Source organism: Mobula hypostoma, chromosome 20 (assembly GCF_963921235.1).
Source record: "Mobula hypostoma chromosome 20, sMobHyp1.1, whole genome shotgun sequence".
Lineage (NCBI taxonomy): Eukaryota > Metazoa > Chordata > Chondrichthyes > Myliobatiformes > Myliobatidae > Mobula > Mobula hypostoma.
The window spans coordinates 11,105,498-11,128,491 of record NC_086116.1 but is presented as its reverse complement, the minus strand read 5'-3'; the positions used below and the strand labels follow the sequence as shown (position 1 = coordinate 11,128,491).

At 40.7% G+C, this 22,994-nt stretch overlaps 1 protein-coding gene across 3 annotated transcripts in view; it reads left to right on the top strand.

Annotated features, from left to right (window-relative positions):
* LOC134359329 (solute carrier organic anion transporter family member 1C1-like) overlaps window positions 1–19,592 on the top strand; it is a 110,544-nt gene extending 90,952 nt beyond the window's left edge. For 2 of the 3 annotated variants that reach the window (XM_063072397.1, XM_063072395.1), the window contains exons 14-15: window positions 449–566; window positions 6,051–7,212. In XM_063072397.1, the coding sequence (XP_062928467.1) occupies window positions 449–566; window positions 6,051–6,276 (344 nt within the window). In that variant the 3' untranslated portion in view covers window positions 6,277–7,212. Of the gene's footprint in view, window positions 1–448; window positions 567–6,050; window positions 7,213–19,429 lie in introns of those variants that run through there. The other variant, XM_063072398.1, reaches the window with a different exon arrangement.
* The last annotated feature ends 3,402 nt before the right edge of the window (window positions 19,593–22,994 follow it).

Below are 22,994 nucleotides of genomic sequence, written 5' to 3'. Positions count from 1 at the left end.
TATCCACATATTGATTAAGACTCCAGGTAGCCCCAGAGCATAGCTAACATTATTTCTCAACAAAGTAACCCACGGGTAGTAAAGGGAATGATTAAATCTGAGGCTATGCTCTCACAAGATCATTAGAGTGGGAGGATAAAGAGGTGCTGACTAAAAGTTGCACGGCTGAATGTTCCCATTTCCCGTGATGTGTGAAACAATTTGTGTTCAACCGCACTATATTCCATTAGGTAAACACAAACAAGCCATGTAAAAAAGATTTCAAGTCTCTGGCATCTTGTGCATAATGCATTTAAATATGCTTTTAAAAATAACGCGAACCCAACAGAACAAGATGTGTGTAGGGATAATGTGGATCTGTGGTCGTGAAATTGAAGCAATTTAACATAATTGTGTAAGTGGTTGCAAGATTAACTATTGATGAGCAACTACTTCTCCCCTCTTCCAGCTGGAATCCCAGCTCCAGTTTACTTTGGAGCTTTGATGGACAGAACATGTCTGAAGTGGGGGGCAAAGAAATGCGGGGGGCGAGGGGCCTGCAGAATTTATGACTCTGTTGCTTTCAGGTAAGTTTATTTTTGCCTGCTCTGAGTTGACACAAGTCTTTATAAAGGAATCAATATTAAGGGAAAGGAATTTCAATCAGGTAAGATAAACTGGCCTTCAACTGGGTTATTTATTGTAAAATGCAGGGAGCCCATCAGATCTGATCCGTACCTAAGTCAAAGTTGAGTTTATGATCATATGCACAGATGCAATAAGGACTTACTTGCAGTAGCATCACTGGAACATAACGTCAGAAAGGTATAATTCACAAGAGAATATTATAAATTTAATTCTTATAAGAAAGAGTTAGAAAAAGTCCATTGTACTGAAAAATGGTCATAGTGTTGCTACACTGTAGTGATTTGGCTTGTACCAGTCTGAGAACTGAATGGTTGAAGGGAAAGAGCTGTTCTTGAATCTGGTGTTGTAGGACTTCCTGCTTCTATATCTCCTGCCTAATGGTAACTGTCAGAAGTTGGCATGGTCTGGATGGTGCTGATCTTCGGATAATTCCTCCTTGAGGTGGTGCCTTGTGTAGTTACCACTGATGATGGGAAGGGATTTTCTTGTGATGTATTGGGCTGCATCCACTAATCTCTGAAACTTCTTCTGGAAGCTTCTACAAGAAGAAAAATTCTATTAGATCCATCCTCCCTTCCTTATTTTCCTAAATCTTTGTAATTTAATATCTGTCACTTGCTCATCAACTGCCTTTTTGATTCTTTTGTTGCTCTATCACATAAAGGGCCAACATGGCTTTAGAATTCAAAAGTATTCTTTCCACTTTGCTCAGCATTTAGTTGAACCAACTCTCGCAGAGAAGTCTTTTTGGATAAGGCGTTGCGCAACGTAATAGAGCAAGATTTATTCATTTCTCCTTGCAAAATTGCTCAAGCTCTGCCAGGTTAGTTGAGGAGTGCCAGTGGACAGCAGTCTTGAGGTCTTGCCAGAGATTGTCAACTGGGTTAAGGTCAGGACTCTGACTGGGCTGCTCAAGGATGTCAACTTTCTTCATTTGAAGCCACTCCATGGTTTCCCTGCCAGTGTGTCTTGAGTCATTGTCCTGCTGAAAGACAGACTTCCTTTCCAGTGTAAGCTTACTGACAGAGGCGAGCTGGTTTTTATCCAGGATCTCTGCATTCAACAGCATTCATCTTCCCAACAATCCCGACCTGAAAAGCATCTCCATTTCATGATGCTACCTCCACCGTGCTTTACAGTAAGGATGGTGTTGCCTGGCTGATGCACAGCATTAGATTTACGCTACACGTACCGCTTAATTGTTGAGGCCAAAAAGCTCCACTTTAATCTCATCTGACCACAAGGCAGTCTTTCCCATCTTAACAGGATCTTTTGTGATGTTTTGCAAATCTTTATGGGCAAGGATATGTTTTTTTTTTAGTGCGAGGGCTGCTTCCTTGCCACTCTTCCATAAATACACTTTTTATACAAGGCCTTAGCGATTGTGGGAGCCATGAACTTTATGTCCAATTGCAGTCACTGACTTCTACAGCTCATTCAGAGTGATTGTTGGTGTCACAGTAACCTCTCTTGCAAGTGCCATTCCTCTCCAGCAACTAAGTTTGGGGCGGGGGGGGGGGTGACCTAATCTAGGCAGTGTGCCTGTGGTTTCATATTTTTCCCACTTTTTCACAATGGTCTGCACTGAGCTCTGAAGCATGTTCAGTGCCTCAGGATAGTCTTGTACCCTTTCCCAGCTTTATACTTATCTATTATTATTTCCCAGACTTGTCTTGAATGCTCTGTGTCTTCATTATGGTTTAGTTTGTTGAAATTCTACCAGACTGTTGGACCATACAGAGAGAGGGAATATTGGGTGATCCTCCAATTTTTCACAGCAACAAATTGGGTGAGTTGGTAAGGTAATATACAATATTGCACCTGATGGAAGTTAGTGTTGTAATTACAAAGGGGATGAATACTTTATCAGCTTCACAATTTAGGTTCTTAAGTTTTAGTAAATTGTTGACAAGCTTTGAAATTCTTCTTTTGATTTGATATGATGAGCTCAAAAAATCCTATTTCCCTTCAACTGTTCAGTTCTTGAACCAACCAGCCAAACTCTTAACTACAGATTAGCAACGGTATGAACACTTAGCACTAAAATGGGCTTTGTTTCAATGTGCTCTTTCTTGTAAATATTGCATATAGTTTGTTTAATATCTTTTCCTTATGGATGCTGCTGCCAGTTTTTCTTTGCATCTGTGCTTATAGAGTACGTACGTGTGCATTTGAAATAAACTCGACTGTGACTATCAATAGAGTTGCCTAGTCTGTGTCATTAGTTAGGATCAGCCTGCCCAAAATTTAGAGCTTTGGTTATTTCATTTTTTTTTTGTTCTAATTGAACCTGAACACAGCCCACCAAATAATGTTCATTCTGTGTTGAACCTAATGGAGTTTATTACTCTGGAGCCTTTTGGTGCAGAAAAGTGTTCACAAGTAATGCATTTGCAGTGTTGTACAGGTCAGTCCGTTTATCTCAATCTGAATAGCAGGTTAAAAACCCTAGTAAAGTCACCCTATCTTTACATTTTAATTTCCACTTGTATATATTTTGCCCCTTTATGCTTTTATCTAGAATCCTTTTACATAACTCCCACTATAGGCTTGGAATTAATTTAATAGACATACCCATTACCTGCTTACCCCTATCAAAGCCCAGGAAGTAGCGAACCTCTTCTGTAGAAAAGTTTGCCACGAACAGTCGTGGTCATAGACCATGATTGCCTACGACACATGATGATGATAATGACCATATAAAACATTCTATCATGGCTTGGTATGGCAACTGCTCTGCCCAAGATGGCAAGAAACTATAGAAACTTGTCAACTCAGTTCAGCACATCGCAAAAACCAGCCTCCTCTCCATGGACTCTGTCTATACCCCTCACCGCCTCAGTAAAGCAGCCAGCATAATCAAACACTTCACTCACCTGGATGTTCCCTCTTCTGCCTTCTCTCATTGGGCAGATAGAAAAGCCTGAAAGCATGTACCACCAGGCTCAAGGACAACTTCTACTCCATCATTATAGGAGTATTGAATGGTTCCCTAGTACAACAATAATGGACTCCTGATCTCACAATCTACCTCATTATGAACGTGCACTTTATTGTCCACCTGCACTTTCTCTGTATCTGTTACATGCTTAGACAATAGGTGCAGGAGTAGGCCATTCAGCCCTTCGAGCCAGTACCACCATTCACTGTGATCATGGCTGATCATCCTTTTCCTGCCTTCTCCCCATATCCCTTCACGCTGCTATCTTTAAGAGCTCTATCTAACTCTTTTCTGAAAGAATCCAGAGGATTGGCCTCCACTGCTTTCCGAGGCAGAGCATTCCACAGAACCACAATCCTCTGTGTGAAAAAGTTTTTCCTCAACTCCGTTCTAAATTGTCTACCCCTTATTCTTAAACTGTGGCCTCTGGTTCTGGACTCTCCCAATGTCGGGAACATGTTTCCTGCTTCTAGCCTGTCCAATCACTTAATAATCTTATATGTTTCAATCAGATCCCTTCTCATCCTTCCAAGTTCCAATGTATACAACCCCAGTCGCTCCAATCCTTCAACATATGATAGTCCTGCCATCCGGGGAATTACCACTACGCTGCACTCCCTCAATAGCTAGGATGTCCTTCCTCAAATTTGGAGACCAAAACTGTACACAATACTCCAGGTGTGGTCTCACCAGGGCCCTGTACAACTGCAGAAGGACCTCTTTGCTCCTATACTCAACTCCGATTGTTATGAAGGCCAACAGGCCATTAGTTTTCTTCACCGCCTGCTGTACCTGCTTGCTTACTTTCAGTGACTGATGAACAAAGACACCTAGATCTCATTGTACTTCCCCTTTTCCTAACTTGAAACCATTCAGATAGTAATCTGCCTTCCTGTTCTTGCCACCAAAGTGGGTAACCTCACATTTATCCACATTAAACTGCATCTGCCATGCATCTGCCCACTCACCCAACCTGTCCAAGTCACCCTGCATTCTTATAACATCCTCCTCACATTTCACACTGCCACCCAGCTTTGTGTCATCTGCAAATTTGCTAATGTTACTTTTAATCCCTTCATCTAAATCATTAATGTATATTGTAAATAGCTGTGGTCCCAGCACCGAGCCTTGCGGTACCCCACTAGTCACTACCTGCCATTCAGAAAAGGACCCATTAATCCCTACTCTTTGTTTCCTGTCTGCCAACTAATTTTCTATCCATGTCAGTACCCTACCCCCAATACCATTTGTTCTAATTTTGCACACTAACCTCTTATGTGGGGCCTTGTCAAGGGCCTTCTGAAAGTCCAGGTACACTACATCCACTGGCTTTCCCATGTCCACTTTCATAGTCACATTCTCAAAAAATTCTAGAAGATTAGTCAAGCATGATTTCCCCTTCGTAAATCCATGCTGACTCCGTCCTATCCTACCACTGCTATCCAAATTGCTATTGTTTTATCTTGTTCTACCCCAAAGCACTGTAATAAATTTATGTATGAACAGTATACAAGATATGCTTTTCACTGTGCCTCTGTTAGAATATAATAGCCATCCGTTAGTCTCGTGAGACCGTGGATTTGCACCTTGGAAGGTTTCCAGGCACAAGCCTGGCAAGGTTGTATGGAAGACCGGCGGTTGCCCATGCTGCAAGTCTCCCCTCTCCATGCCTCCAATGTTGCCCAAGGGAAGGGCATTAGGACCCAAACAGCTTGGTACCGGTGTCATCGCAGAGCAATGTGTGGTTAAATGCCTCGCTCAAGGACACAACACACTGCCTCAGCCAAGGTTCGAACTAGCGACCTGCCAGATCACTAGACGAACGCCTTAAGCACTTACACGCCACCTCTGTACATGTGCTAATAATAAACCAAATCCAAAAATTGCAATGCACTCTATCTTTTCCCATATCTTTCCTGTAGATCTTGCAACCTGATACACTTAGGTGTTTAATACCAATGATCTTATAGTATGGCTTCCAGTCTGTGCTCCTCCTGTCCCAGCTGAACTTCTGTCTGTGATTCATTCAGACTGTATTTTGTATGAATGCATTGTATGACAAGAGTATTTTGGCACAAAAGTAACCACTTGTATGCAAGTGTTGTAATGGCTACTGCAGTAATGATTAAGCTCTCCTTGTCCCAGGTTTGATACTGGTTTTGTAGGAAGTGGAAATCCTCTGTCCTATGTGCCACTAAATTGCTCCTGTTTAGTTGTGAAAACTGGTGGATTTGATGAGAATCTGAGGAAAATTAAATGTGGGACAGATGTAGGATTAGAGTAAAATGGTTGGTTGATTAGTGCAGACTCAATGGGTTGAAGGTCCTATATCTCTGATTCTAGGACACTAGCTAAAACTAGTTATTGAGGCCAGATCATAGACAGAAGCAGCAAGTGTTATTTCTTTGTGTGTTAGCTGTTGTCCTAAATGAGAGGAACAGCCAGATTTTTAATGCATTGATTCTCATCTCATTCCATACAGGAACGTCTACTTGGGATTGCAGGTAGCTTTGCGTGGATTCGGTATAATTCTGTTTTTTGGCATTCTGGTGCTAGTAAAGAAACGATTTCAAGCCAAGGACCAACATACAGCACCAAAATGTAATACAGAAGTCATGCCTTTTCAGGACAAGAGTAGTGGGCCTGGTAATGGAGATCTTCCAGCTAGAGTAGACATCAGTGACACAGAAAAGGAATCGCATTTCTAAAATGAACTTCATTCCTTGGTGCAAAATGAAATGATAAGTTTTCAAGTTAAACATTTTAGAAGCAAAATGTTTTGTTTTCATCTTTGTTAATTATAGAATTGAAGTATATTATGTTTTAAGATTTGAAGAATTACATGAAATAATACATTAACTCAGCTTTAAATATGTGGTAGTCAGAAAGTTGTCCATATCAAGTAAGATATTTGGACGAAATTTATTTTCAAAGAAGATTTATTGTATCTATGGAACAATAACTATTAAGTGAATTTTAAATATTCTTTTAGCCTGAGCATTGATTGAAAACGGAGTCTATCCCCTCTTCAGCCACATTAAGGTGACTCTTGCCACCCCTTGTACTGCAATGAACTTGGTAGAAAATAGGACAAGGATTCGCGACAAGCCTGTTTTGTGGCAACTTTCAACTGAAGGGTATTCCCTGAAACCTTAACTGAATTACTCTTTGCTCAGATACTGCCTGAGAAATCTCAGCAATTTTGTTCTTATTTTGGCACAGCCTGTTTCTGTACACGTATTCAACACTATCTTATTTTGTTCTAATATTTCAGTTGTTGGCCACAGGCTGCTGGGTAGATCAAAAATAAGAATATTTAATGCCTTTCCTTATGACCGTGAGCCTTCGCTATGAGGTTGTGTTGTTCACACCTTGAGTGCTTGTTCATCTGTTTTCCATCGATTCAATAATGGCAGTTTATTGTGCACTAAATCCAGTTTATTGGATTGCTTAGGTGCTTTTAGTCTTTGACTTCTCTGCATCTAACTCTATCCTCGACAACATTTATTGCCAGGTTTGTGATACATTCTGTCTTTTTCTGGATAGAATAAGAAGGAAAAAATGGTAGCATCGTTTTCAACCGGTTGTTTTAAGTATTTATCTTTGCATTGTTCTTAATTCCAAAAATAAAAATCTTTAAAGTGCTGCTTCTTTATCATTATTTTCAGTACAAAATCTTCAATCCTTGTAGTTTAGAAACACAGTAATGACAGAATGGAGCAGTGGTTAAATCCTCACAGCTCAAGAGATGGGATTTGAATCGGACCTCTGGTGCTGACCAGAAGTTTGCCCATTCTCCCTGTGGCTGCATGGACAGCCCCCAGGTTAGCTGGTTTCCTCCCAAATCCAAAAGGCTGATTTGTGGATTATTGTAAATTTCCCCTAGTGCATATAGGTAGTGGATCGTATAGCGGGGGTACGGGAACATTAGGTCCCACGCCACCAGGTTCAGGCACAGTTATTACCCTATAATTATCAGACTCCCAAACAAGTGTGGATAACTTTGCTCATCACCACCCTGAGCTGATTCCACAAACTACAGACTCACTTTTTTGGACTCTGCAACTCGTGTTCTGAGTATTTACAGTAGATTCCAGTTAATTGGACAATTAGTTAGTTGGAGCAGCTGCTTATTTGGAGCAACTCTTTTAAAAAAACAAAAAACTAATTGAGAAAATAGCCAGGATTCCTTTTGTTTATTTGGAATATTATACTGCTTAATTAGGGCTAGAGACTGTTGCCAAGCAGCTTCTAAATAGCATCAGTTGAGTGCACTTGTGTGGCCATTAAACACTACACCGTGCTTAGCGGCAACAGTTTTTAAATAGCATCAGTTGTGAGTATTCGTGCTGTAAAAGCAGAGACTTTTATTACTGATAGTTGGTGACAAATAAGCAGCACGACAATTTTTGCTCACCGTGGTTTTGTGCATTCAAGGTTGGAGATTCCAGAAACAGCTGGGAATGAAAATTAAACAAATCCACTAGTTTAACAAGTTAGGAACTATGACAAATTTGAAGGTATTGACAATCATCTTGAATGTATGATGAAAATGAAGATTTGGAGAACGCAATCATCAAATTTCTAATTTTCAGATAAAAGTGAATACTGCACTTTTTACCTGGATTAAATTGATATTCTCACCCCGCAGGTTCATATTTAAGAATGTTCATTTTGTCATACAGATCGGCTAGGTATACCACATCTCCATGTAGAAGTTTAATCTTGTTTCCCAAACTCTTGTCAACTTTCGGCAAAAATTTAACCACAGTGTCAGAAAGATCAAAGAACTGTTTTAAGCCAATGGCCTTTTGAAGCCAATGCACTTTAGTGTGAAGAAGCAAGCATTCAAATTCTTCATCTTTATCTTGGCATAACTGGTGAAATGTGCTATTTAATGGATGAGCTTTAAATTTGTTGATAGCAGATATTACAAGAGTCATGCTTGAAAAAGTCACTGGCTGACATTTTTGACTGCGAGATGTTGATGATGAACTACACAATGGATTGTAAACAGACTTGGAACTTCTTTTATCATAAATGCCACTAAACCAGCATGGCAACCTGTCATATATGCTGTTCCATCTGTTACACAAGAAATCATGTTCTTAATTGGAATGCTTTTATCCTCAATATACAGTTTGAGCTCATTGTAAATTGATATTTGTTTTTTAACTTTTTATAAAAGACCCTCTTCATAAACTTTTCCATTTTTAATAAACCATACATATGCCATTAGCAATGCCTCATTGTTTCATACAGTTGACTCATCCAGTTGTATCCCAAATTCTGTTTTTGTAGCTCTGTGCATAGGTGGTACGCAATGTCTTCACTCATTTCATCAATGTGACAAGCTATAGAGTAGAATTATCATTCAGAGGAATTGATTTTGAAATACTGGGTTCCATTTTGAGAACAGTGGTGAGCACTTCCAATACAGCAGGCATTATTAATCCTTCACCAATTGTATGAGATTTTCCATACTTTTCTATCATTTTGAGAAGCACTTATTATGTGATAATGACCGCTATCAAGGTCATTTGTAGCTTGCTCGTGCGCAATACTTTTCAAATGCTTCTTTCATCTTCTGGACCTGAGTAATACCATAAGCATCCTTTCGAGGGTGTCTTTTACGGATGTGTTCCTGCCATCTTGATGGTTTCATGGCTTCATTAGACAGTACAGAATTACAAATAAGACACATGGGGTGTCGCTGATCTGACGGAAATGGAATAAAACCACACTCCAGGTATGTAACATTGTGTTGATGCACATTTTGTAGCTTCTGTTTCGTAGCAGGATTAGAATTCAAGGCCTCACCACCTTCAGACTCAGAGATCATGCCATACATATTTATCCATCATTAACGGGGATAAATTAAAATTTTAAAAAAACCACACAAACTGGAAATGCCTATCGCATGTTGAGAACAGCAGCAAGTTGACACGGAACGATGGTAGCAGCACGCAAAGGAACGGCGAGGTGAAGATGAAGGCGATCGCAACGGCTGCAATTACGTTGACAAGGATTTAGATTGTAATCTGAATGTTAGTTGGGTTAGAGCAAGTGTTCAGCAAGGTACCCTTATATTATTTCAGTTAGCGCTAACACAAAATCTCATAATCCCCAAAGACAGTTCTTGACTGCACATATCAAGCAGAAGTTGCTTTGAACACTTCAAGAGGAATCCTCAGGGTTGGCAGGTTCACTGATTGGCTCTATTTCACCATTTGGTTCTGGCCAGCGCTGTATCGTTGCGCGACCTGTTTTCCGTAGATCTGTGGAGAAAGTTGAGAGGGTGAGCTTGACTTACCAACTGTTAAATTGCATGAACTTGTTCTGTGCTGTGAGTCAAGTGGACCTGCTGGGCAACCTGGTTTCAGAGGTCTTGAGATGGTGCGTGCTCACTGCCTGCAAAGCTATGGTTCTTCCTGTGTTCCAGTACCTTTACAGAAAAATCGCTTCTTGAGTTTGATCCTGAATCTGAGACCAACACTTTGTTTTGGTTTCCCCACTAGTGAAACTGGTTTCTTGTGCAAATATCCCATTAATGACTTGTAATAGGTCAGCACAACCATTGGAAAGGGTGTCATTCCTTGGAATGTGCAACTGGAATCTGAACTGTTTAGGATTGAACCTATACATATCACTTCCATTGGTAACTCCTTTCATATTCTCACCACTCTCTAAGTGAGGAGGTTCCCCTTCATGTTCCCTTTTATGTTCCCTTTTAAACATTACACCTTTCATCATTAACTGTGACCTCTGGTTGTAGTCTTGCCTGAACTTAGTGGAAATTCCTGCTTGCAGTTAACCTATCTATATCACTCATAATTTTATCTACCTCTTTCAAATCCCCCCTACACTACAGGGAATAAAGTCAAAACGTATCAGCTTTTTCCTTTAACTGAGATCCTCTAGTTCTGGCAACATTCTTGCAAATTTTCTCTGTACTCTGATCTTACTGACATCATTCCTGTAAGTAGGTGACCAGAAGTACATGAAATGCTCCAAACTAGGCCTCACCAGCGTTTTAAACAATTTCAACACGACATCCCATCTCCTGTACTCATTTGGACAATGTGCCAAAATCTCTCTGTAAGACCCTACTTTTGAGGAATGATGGATCTCTATCGTCAGATCCCTCTATTTTACCATACTCGTCAGTACCCTACCATCCACTGTGTAAGTCCTACACTAGTTAGTCCTCCCAGTGTGCAATACATCACACTTGCCTGCTTTTAATTCCATCGTTATTTTTCAGCCCATTTTTCTAGCTGGTGTGCTGCAAGCTTTGATAGGTTTCCTCACTGTCCACTACGCCACTCCCACCCCCCCCCCCCTCCAGTCTTGGCATCATCTGCAAATTTGCTGATCCAGTTTACCACATTAACATCCAGATCATTGATACAGATTACAAACAACGACAGACCCTGCACTGATACCTGCAAGCACACCACTAATCACGGGCCTCCTGTCAGGGAAGACCATAAGACAAAGGAGTAGAAGTCGGCCATTCAGCCCATCGAGTCTGCTCTGCCATTTTATCATGAAGAAGCAATTCTCTACCATTCTCTAGCTTCTCCCACAAAGTCAATGTCAAATCCAATATACCACTTCATCTTAAGTGGCAAGTGACTGAAATTTCTTGACCATGAGGACCTTGTCAAAGGCCTTACTGCAGTCCATTGAGCTATCCATGCCAGTATCTTTCCTGTAACACCATAGGATTTTGTCTTATTAAGCAGCCTCATGTGTGGCATCTCATCAAAAACCTCTGAAAATCCAAGTAAATAACATCCACTGCCTTTCCTTTGTCTATCCTCCTTGTTACTTCCTCGAAGAACTCTAACAGATTTTTCAGGCAAGATTTCCCTTTATAGAAACCATGTTGACTTTGACTTATTTTATCATTACTTTCCCTGTACCCCAAAATCTCACCCTTAATAATAGACTCTAACTCTTTCCCAACCACTGAGGTTAGGCTAAACGACCTATAATTTCCTTTCTTTTGCCTTCCTCCTTTCTCAAAGAGTAGAGTGAAATTTGCAATCTTCCAGTCCTCTGGGACTATGCCAGAATCAAGTGATTCTTGAAAGATCATGACCATTACATCCGTTATCTCTTCAGCAACTTCTCTCAGGACTCTGGGATGTAATTCATCTGGCCTAGGTGAAATATCTACCTTAAAGGCCAATTTATACTTCTGCATCAAACCTATGCCGTAGGCCCGGCGTAGCCGCGTACCCTACACTGTACCCTATGCCATAGCCTGATGCGCACCTCCCCAAAAATGTAACTACGTGTCGCGGCGATGCAGACCGCAACAACTGTGATTGGTCCACTTGGTAGTATCGCATTTCCTGCTACACATTTCCAGTTGCTTCTTCTCATCAAATAGTCAAATCTACCTGCTGACATCCGAAAATATTTGAAATGCATTTCGTTGTCCATGTCTCTCAGTGGTTGGACAAGCACAGAAAATTCACCTTCCATCTGCCTCAATCCGTTCAATGGTCGTACACACCATCTCCTCCGACGTCTTCTCTCTTTTCTGCATTGCAATAATTTCAATAAAAGTAACTCTTGTTCAACATTATTAGTTCCAACTCCAACATGATGCGCTCAGTTTCAGTCGCCATTGTTTGAAGTACACAAAGAAACTCAACACAGTGGCATAGAAACCCCACCGCCAACTAGCGTTTTGGCAGTGAATTGCAGAGTGACGCAGACACACCAACGCATGTATAAATGCTCACAACGACATAGGCCACTTGTGCAGGCTACGACGTAGAGTCTACGCAGAAGTATAAATCAGCCTCAAGACCTTTGAGTTTGCACAAGCAGACTCAGAAACAGTTATTACCCCTCCATAAAGTTCTTGAACCAGAGGGGATAAGCTCACTCAACTTCACTTGCTCCATCTCTGAGCTATTCCCACAATCTATTGACTCACCTTCGAGGACTCTTCATCCCATGTTCACTATCTATTGCTTATTTATTTATTATTATTTTTACTTTACTCTTAAAAATTCACTTTTGAAGGCCTCCCACTTACCAAGAATGGTTTTGCCAGAAAACAACTTGTCCCAATCCACACTTGTCAGCTCTTTTCTATTACTATCAAAGTCAACCGTTTTCCATTTCAGAATATCAACCAGGGCAATCCTTCTCCATAATATTATTGGAGCTAATGGAATTATGATCACGAAATGCAAAGTGTTCCCGTACAAGCACTTCAATCACCTGCCCTGTTATGTTTCCCAATTGGAGATCCAATATCACACTCTCTCTAATTGGGACCTCTATGCACTGATTAAGGAAACTTTCCTGAACACGTGACAAACATTATTCCATCCAGCCCTTTCAGAGGATGGAAGTCCCAGTCAATACTATTACAACATTATGTTTCTTGCAACAGTCTGCAATCTCTCTACAAATTTGCTCCTCTAAATCCCACTGACCATTGGGTGGTCTATAATATAATCCCATTAATGTGATCATCCCTTTCTTATTGCTCAATTCCACCCATATAGCCACAGAAGACGAGTTCTTGAATCAGTCATGATATTTTCCCTGACCAGTACTGCTACACATCCACCTTTAATCCCTCCCACAACAATAATTTCATACCGAGACCTTCATCTGACCAACCAAACAGGATATACGGTGGAAACCCGCAACAAGGAGCACAGAAAGTGTATCCGTTTGGGTTACCCAAAGAAATCGGCGGAAGCAGAACATTGCATTCGCAGTGGCCATAGCATTGACTTTCATGGCACACAACAGTGAAGGAAGCCATTGAAATCAAACTAGAGGAAAATAATTTTAACAAAGATGAAGATCTCGTTCATTCTAAGTAAAAACTGGAATTCAATTGTAAACAAAGTGGGACTGTGGAAACCTGATTGGGTGAGGACTAACCAAGCATGAGGGATGGAAGACAGGGCTATAAATACCATTGGATTAGATGTGCACAGGCATCATCCTTGATGAAGATGGCGGAGTTTGTCATCAAAATGTCGGTTAAAAATCAATACCTGTACCTGGCTGGAAGCCTGAGAAGAATTCATTCGTAATTCGAAGAAGACATGAGAGTTTGAAATGGGGGTGTAACTTCATCTTTACCTCTAGTGAGACACATGCATATCATGTGGTGGCATAATGACATACGAAGTTAACGTATTTTTACATATAACCTGTAATTAATTATTTAAATGAATAAAGCTTAATCAACCAACATGTATATAAGATAACTCAAATATAACAAATATTAAATACACAGCACTCTTGTAGCTAAGCTATAAACTGCTACTCAATATAGAATGCATCTCAACTGCATATACAACATACCATATAATACAGCTATTATAAACAAACATCCACAGCATAGTAAATTTCATAATTGCCCCATTCAAGCCTAAAGATTACATTACCGCAGGAGCTTTCTTATTCTTATTTGATAATGTCTTTGCTGACAAGCAGATCACTCTGCTTAGCAGGTGAGACTTGTGGCTGTGAAAACAATCGCAGGTTCTGAGACCTTCTCCTTGGGGTTGTTGGATTTGACTCTGAGAATGCGGGAAGTGGTTCTGACCCTTCTGGACATCTTTCTTCTCCTTTTCTCTCTCTGTATCTACTTTGATCCTTTTTTTTTTCTTACATTCCTTCTCTCTTTCACAACCACGTTCTTTCCGTCTCTTCCCTCCTTTTTCTTCTTATAGTTTGTGTATCTTGGTCTTGAGAAAATCCATTTAGTTCACTGGAGTATTCTCTTATTAATCCTTCTACTGCTCCCTTTATGATCTGATCTCTCCTCTTGGTTTCCTCATCCACTACATCATCTGATGAATCGTCTGTTTTTGAATCTCCATGACACTTTTCTTTTTGGGCTTCCATTCATCCAGCTGGACTCTGGCTTTTCATCTGCTTTTACAAGCAGATTTTTGTCTCCCATTTGAAGTTCATGCAATAACCTGAATGCATGCACAGTAGATTCTGGTCTTTATAGTCACAAAAGCTGAATGCTTGCAAGTTTCCGGAAGCTTCTCGAACTCTCTTCCCCCTTAAAACCAAGCCACATGGGTTGGTGATTATTGTAATTCCGTTTTGTGGAATGACTGAAACAGCTGAACCAGTGTCTAATTCCATTTTAATTAATTTGCCATTCACTTCTGGTGTAAGCTATATTGCTATTCTATTGTAATTTTCACACTGTAAATCTTAAGGCTACACAATCTCATAATTCCTAGATTCTTCATCAAGAGCATGAAAATTAGTGCTCCTTTTTAAACTGTAACTTGACTTTTTAACATTTTCTCTTCTCTGTGCAGTCCATTTATTTTTATTTTTGTCTGCCCAACATACTCTTTGTATGTGTCCTATTTTGTTGCATTTTCTGCAAGTTTCACCTTTAAATTTGCATTTATTTGGGTTCCAGTGACGTCATCGTTCAGAATGGCAGCTTAAATCAATAGCTCCTCTGGAAAAACGGATATTTTGCCGCATTAATCCATCAAATATAAGATCTTTTGAAAATATCTGAATTGATAAGGGGAGCAAGAATGGGGAAAAAGAATGGAAATAAAAAAGCGTCATTGTGGAGCCTATGGAAGAGAGAGGTACAACGCGCGGCTCTGCTACAATTGCGCGGGGCGGCGAGGCTGACGCGGGGCCTTGTGCAGGCGGCTCTCCTACACGTGCGCGTGGCAGCGAGGCTGACGCGGGGCCTCGTGCACACGGCGGTGAGGCTGACGCGGGGCCTTGTGCACGCGGCTCTCCTACACGTGCGCGTGGTGGCGAGGCTGACGCGGGGCCTTGTGCAGGCAGCTCTCCTACACGTGCGCGTGGCGGCGAGGCTGACGCGGGGCCTCGTGCACGCGGCGGTGAGGCTGACGCGGGGCCTCGTGCAGATGAAGCGGCAAATATGATAAAGATTTTGGAAGAGATACGGGAAGTCCAAAAAGATATAAAACAGCAACTCAATGATATAAAGTCAGAGCTCGCCAACATCAATCAGAAAATAGCGGTGGCAGAGACTCGAGTTGCGAAGATGGAAGATCGCGTGCAAAACGTGGAACAGATACTAAGTAAGAAGATAAAAATATTAAATCAAGAGGAAAGTAAATTGCTTGACCAGGAGGGAAGATCACGACGGAAAAACATCAGGATTTATAATGTTCCCGAAGGAGTGAAGGGATTGTCGATGATGGACTTTGTAGACAAGCTGCTGCGGGAAGTGCTGGAGATTCCCCCGAATATGGAGATGGAAATAGAAAGGGTGCACCGTTCTCTCGCCCAGCGGCCTGCTGGAGACAGGCAAAGTAAACCGCGATCCATTGTACTTAAATTTCTCCAATTCAAAAGCGAGGCGGAGATTCTATGAAGGGTCTGTGGTAAGAAGAGGGTTTTTTGGAACGGGAAGTTAATATACTTCGATCATGATTACCCCCCGGTGATCCTACAGAAACGGAAGGAATATTCCGAAGCGAAACAAATATTAAAGGAAGAAGAGATTAAATTCCAAACCCCGTACCCTGCTAAACTGAGTGTACTTTACCAAGAAGGGATACGACTATATCAGACGGTGGAAGAGGCGACTACAGACATGAAGAACAGAGGACTGCCCATTAGCGTGGTCAAACCAAGGGAAAGTCTGGCTGAGCAGTTATCCCGGGCTGCTTGGGAAATAGTAAGAGAACCTAGAAAGCAGGGAACGGGAGCAGGACGAGAGAGGATATTAGGAAGAGACTGTCAGTTCTCTGAGGGCAGCCCTCACCTCCTCCAGAAGAGCCACAAGGTTTGGCTAACTTTAAAAGTGCTGATAAACTAAATGGAAGCAAAAATAGATGATGATATACTGTACCTACCTCAAGAAATACATATTATAATGTGGATTTTATATTACTCAATTTTTAAAAATTCATTTATTCATTCCTTTTTCCCCACCAAAATGAGAATATATACATGGGAGGAATACACAGGGAAATCATTTCTGTGTAATGGACATAGCTTTTTTCACTTACTTTTACAGGTACTGCAATGGGGGCCCTCAACTCACAGGTAGGAGTGGCTATCCCCCATGGCTAGACTTTTCTTCTAGTTCAACCCAGGGTCATCTAGAGACCTCAGCCTTGGAAACACACCTTCCTTTTTTTTCAATTATTCGCATTTCTTGGCTCTTATTTGTTCAGGGAGTAGATCGATAAAGTTATATTCTGCAAATTTCAATGATATACTAACAAATAAATACATATGTCTAAGGACAAAGTAAAATTAATTTCTTTTAATGTCCATTGCTGTTGAATCCAGTCAAGCGTAGTAAAATTCTATCAAAAATGAAAAAAGAACAAGCCCATGTAGTATATTTACAGGAAACTCATTTAACTGATAATGAGCATGAAATATTAAAGAGAATGGGTTTTTCTCCTCATATAAATCAGGACATAGAAGAGGAGTTGCTATGCTCATCTCAAGCAAGTTAAATTTTGAAAAAGTATTCGAAATGGGAGATAAGGAGGATAGATACATTCTTGTAAGGGGGAATATAGATGGAAATCCAGTTACTTTATTGAATATATATGCACCCCGAAGAAGTGATATTAGTTTCTTCCAGAAAATTACTAATATTATGGTAACGGAAACAGAAGGTCTCTTGATATGTGGGGAAGATTTAAATTTACAATTACAACCAAAGTTAGACTCTTCCAATCAAAAAACTTATCAAACTAAGTCCTTACATAAGAAAGTTAACACTCTTTTTGAGGATGTTGGTCGAACTGATATATGGAGGGACCTTTTCCCCAACAGAAGGGATTATACTCATTATTCTGCACCCCCCCCCCCGATTCCGTATATACAAGAATAGACTATTTCATAACATTTGGAAAAGACAGAGACAAAATAATCACCTGTGGAATTGGGACAATAGATGTAAGTGATCATGCACCTATATATTTATCTGTTGATTTTGACCTACAACCAAAGAATACTATTTGGAAACTAAATTCAAGTCTACTCAATGATCCCTATTTTAAGGAACAAATTAAAAAAGAAATTGGTCTTTACTTAGAATTCAATGATAATGGAGAGGTTTCTCCTCCCATTCTATGGGATACTCTGAAGGCTGACTTAAGAGGGAAAATTATATTGATATATTTATATAAGAAAAAAATAAGGAATAAGACATTAGGGGAATTACAAAATAAGCTGAAGGAACTAGAAAAAACACAAATTAAGTTTGGCACAGGATACACTAGAGAAAATTTTAAAAATTAGGAATGAAATTAATAGTTTGGCTACACAAGAAAATAGAAAAAATGTAATGTTTCTGAAACAGAGACACTATGAAAGTGGATCTAAATCTATGAAAATACTGGCGTGGAAACTAAAAAAAGATAGCAGAAAATACAATTCATGGAATTAGGGATCCGAGAACAAAAGTGATAAAAAAAAAATAAGCTAAGTGAAATTCAAGAAGCTTTTGAAATGTTTTACAAAACTCTATATTCCAAAGTTCCAGGGGGAAGCAAAACCCAAATTGACACCTTCCTGAATCCTTTAGTTACCCACTTTAAGCAAAGAACAAAATAGAACGATGACTGCTGACATAACTGAAGCTGAACTAAAAACTGCAATTAGTAGGTTTAAATTAAACAAGTCGCCAGGATCAGATGGATATACGGCAGAGTGGTATAAAGAGTTTAGAAGTGAGTCAATTCCTGTTTTACTCCCCACACTGAACCGGGCCCTAAGAAAGGGGCAAATGCCACCCAGCTGGAAGGAGGCGATAATCTCAGCTACACCGAAAGAAGGCAAGGATAAAATGGAATGTGGGTCATTTAGACCAATATCTGTTCTTAATGTGGATTATTAGATTAGATTAGATTCAACTTTGTTGTCATTGTGTCAAGTACAGGTACAAAGCCAATGAAATGCATTTAGCATCTGACCAGAAATGCAAAGAACAGTGTTATTTACAACAGGGGTCCCCAACCTTTTTTGCACTGCGGACCGGTTTAATATTGACAATATTCTTGCGGACCGGCCGACCCGGGGTGGGGGGGTGTAGGGTTGCCAAAGGAAGAGCTAGTAAGAGATCTCTTACTCTGATCTCTTACTACCGCTTCCTTCTGTTAGTCCTGACGAAGGGTCTCTGCCCGAAACGTCGACTGTACCTCTTCCTAGAGATGCTGCCCGGCCTGCTGCATTCACCAGCAACTTTGATATGTGATGCTTGAATTTCCAGCATCTGCAGAATTCCTCGTGTTAGAGTAGCAGTCAAATATGTTGTGTTTACCCAGAGAAAAAGACTACAATGACCATGAAGCCTTGCGTGGGCACCAGTGCGCATGCGTGACCTGCCTATGCACGTACCTGCCGATTTTTTTCCCTGCAAATCGTTTTTGGCAATTCTGTTGGGGGGTGGGGGGGAGTTGTTTATCACGACCGGAATATAGGTGATAAGTGGCTATACACTCAATTTCGTTTCTAAAAGGGTTTATCTAACGAATTTAATATTAAACACACAGCGCATATTTTCCTCGCATGAATATAGTGATAAGTCAATTTTCAGGGGAGGACAGGGGAACTTGAAGTAAGTGTTGAACGAACTTCCAGTAGAAGTGGCAGAAGCAGATTCAATATTATCATTTAAAGAAAAATTGGATAGGTATATGGACAGGAAAGGAATGGAGGGTTATGGTCTGAGTGCAGGTTGGTAGGACTCGGTGAGAGTAAGCGTTCGGCACGGATTAGAAGCGCCAATATGGCCTGTTTCCGTGCTGTAATTGTTATATGGTTATATAAGTAAGTCAATAGCATCATAACATTTTAAGTAACATTTGGATATTAAACACACAGACTCATTCCACCGAGATGCAATACTGAGCGTCATTGGAAGTCATTCCTGCCTGTGGCCATCGAACTTTACAACTCCTCCGCTGGAGGGTCAGACACCCTGAGCCAATAGGCTGGTCCTGGATTTATTTCCTGGCATAATTTACATATTACTATTTAATTATTTATGGTGCAACTGTAACGAAAACTAATTTCCCTCGGGATCAATAAAGTATGACTATGACTATGACTATATTTTCCCTGTATGAACATATAAAATCATTGCAACACACCAATATCGCTGAATCAGTGGGAGCCCTGGGCTTGTTTTCCTGCAACAAGACGATCCCATCGAAGGGTGATGGGAGACAGCGATACTCGAAGGGGGTTCCTTATGTCCAGTCTATTCCGCAATTTAGTTTTCATTGCATTCATTGCAGAAAACTCCACTTCACAGAAAAATGTTGGAAATGGAAGCAACATTTTCAGTGCTTTCGTGACTACCTCAGGATATTTAGCCTTGACTTTGATCCGGAATGCCAGTACAGATGTTATCTCAAACATACTTTTCAGCCCGCCGTCATTTGCAAGCTCGAGGAGTTGATCTCCTTCCCGCGCTGACATGGATGACGTGCGGGTAATGACCTCGCGTGCGTAATGACTCAACAGTGGACGTGACGGGGAATGAGGAAAGGTGCAGCTGACTCATATTGCCAAATCATATCGTTTCCTCATGGACCGGTAGGGAATGAGGAAAGGTGCTGCCCGTGACAGGGAATGAGGAAGGGTGCAGCTGACTCATATCACCAAATCATATCGTTTCCTTGCGGCCCGGTAGCACATGCTTTGCGTCCCGGTACCAGTCCGCGGCCCGGTGGTTGGGGACCACTGATTTACAAAATAATTGCAAATAAAAAAAGTGCTGCAGCACACAAATATAAAAGTACTGAGACAGTACAATATGGGTGCAATACTGCTTAACGCCGTGATGAGAGGTTCAGCAGTGTCACAGCCTCAGGGAAGAAGCTCTTCCTGTGCCTGCTAGTACGGGAGTGGAAGCTCCTGTAGCGCCTACCGGATGGGAGGAGAGTAAAACGTCCATGGCTAGGGTGAGATGCATCCCTGATAATGCTTTTCACCCTGCCCAGGCAGTGATGGAGGTAAATACTTACCTCTATCATGGCCAAGCGATTAGAAGAGTTTCTACCCATACTGATACATAATGATCAGACAGGTTTTATACAACAACGCCAAACACAAGACAATATACGAAGGACACTTCACATTATGAATTAGATTAGATTAGATTATGAGAACACTCAGTCCTCCTTTATTGCCATTTAGAAATGCATACATGCATTAAGAAATGATACAATGTTCCTCCAGTGTGATATCACAGATAAACAGGACAAACCAAAGACTAACACTGACAGAACCACATAATTATAACATATAGTTACAGCAGTGCAAAGCAATACCATAATTTGATGAAGAACAGACCATGGGCACGGTTAAAAAAAAGTCTCAAGTCCCGATTGACTCCCGAGTCCCTGGTAGCAGGTAGCAAAAGGGAGAAACTCCCTACATAAACCTTCAGGCACCGACAACTGCCGATACATTGGAAGCAGCCGACCACAGCCGATACCGAGTCCGTCCATCCGAAAACTTCCAGCCTCCGTCCAGCCCCTCCGATACAGCCTCCCGAGCGTCATCCTCTGCTAAGCACCTTCAACCTCGCCCCGGCCACCGAAACAAGCAAAGCCGAGGATTCGGGGCCTTCTGCTCCGGAGATTCTGGATCACACAGTAGCAGTGGCAGCGAAGCAGGCATTTCAGAAGTTTCTCCAGATGTTCTTCCATGCTCTCACGTCTGTCTCCATCAAATCAGAATTGTGCACGGTACCCTACTTGACAGGTTACTGATATCATTCACCGGAGAGGCCACGTGTGCTGCATCGTGCCACCATCTTCTCCTCCTCATATATAAAAAAGAAATTGAAGCAATAGTGATAAGTGTGGACACTGAAAAGGCACTTGATTCGGTTAATTGGAATTTTCTTTACAGAATTTTACATAGATTTGGTCTACATGACACAATTATTAAAACTATACAGGCGCTTTACGACAATCCTACTGCCAGGATTAAAATCAATGGATATTTATCTAATAGTTTTACCCTAGAAGGGGCATGAGATGGGGTTGTGCATGGTCACCACTACTCTTCACATCATATCTAGAACCATTAGCTCAATACAAAATCAGACAAAATGAAGATATCAGGGGAATTACTATTAAAGGGGCAGAGCATAAATTGGCCCTTAACGCAGATGACATTTTGATCTATCTGGGGCAACCAACATACTCTTTACCTAAATTGATGCAATCCTTTGAACAATATGGCCAATTATCAGGATACAAGGTCAACATAGATAAAACCCAACTACTTTCATATAACTATAGCCCACCAAGAGAAATTGAAAGTAGATATCCTTGGGCATGGCAAACAGAATCCATCAAATATTTGGGCATCATTATGCCAAAAGATTTGGCAAAATTATCAGAATGCAATTATCAGCCTATATATAAAAAAATTAAGGAAGATGTAACAAGATGGAACCTAATTCCTTTTCTTGGTCTCAGTTCAAGGATTGAATCTATTAAAATGAATATACTGCCCAGACTACTATATCTCTTTCAGACCCTACCAATAGAGATTAACCAAAATCAATTCAATGAATGGAACAAGATGCTATCAAGATATATACGGCAAGGTAAAAGGCCTAGGGTTCATCTCAAAACTTTGCAATTAGCCAAGGAAAAGAGGGTATGGGATCTACCTTCTCTTAGAGATTATTATTTTGCAGCACAGATGAGAGCTGTGATATGCTGGTGCAACCCATTATATGGCGCTCAATGGAAAAACACTGACGAGAGAATACGTTCCATCCCCATACAGGCAATTTTTGCTGATAACAACCTACAAAGTTAGATAAATAATACTGACAACCCGTGGGTGAAATGAACTCTTAAAATATGGAAAACTATTATAAAAGAATATAAACTAGAGCGAGACATTACATTTCTTAAGTGGTGTGCATATGACTCGGATTTTACACCGAATAAACTGGATGCTAGATTTAAGAACTGGACAGCTAAAGGAATAACAGCTATTTGCAGTATAATGAAAGGAACAATTTTCAGTTTTGAAATGCTCAAAGAGAAACACGTATTAGAAAAACAAGACTTTTACTGGTATTTACAGATGCGACAGCATGTTAACAGGACGGTTAAAAATGTAACCAAGGCAAGTACATGTCTGATAGAGCTATTTAAAAAAGCATATAATTCAGGCAATGGTAGTAGAATAATTTCAAGCGTGTACAAGGGTTTGTCAAATCTTAAAACACATTCGACTTCATACATTAAAAAAAATGGGAGAAGGAAGGAGGGATAATATCTGAGGAAGACTGGACAATAATATGGAGGTATCAATGGAAGTGTACCAGTTCACAGAAATGGAGGGAGTTCGGGTGGAAAAACTTGATAAGATATTTTATTACACCCTCTCAGATATCCCATTATGATAGTAA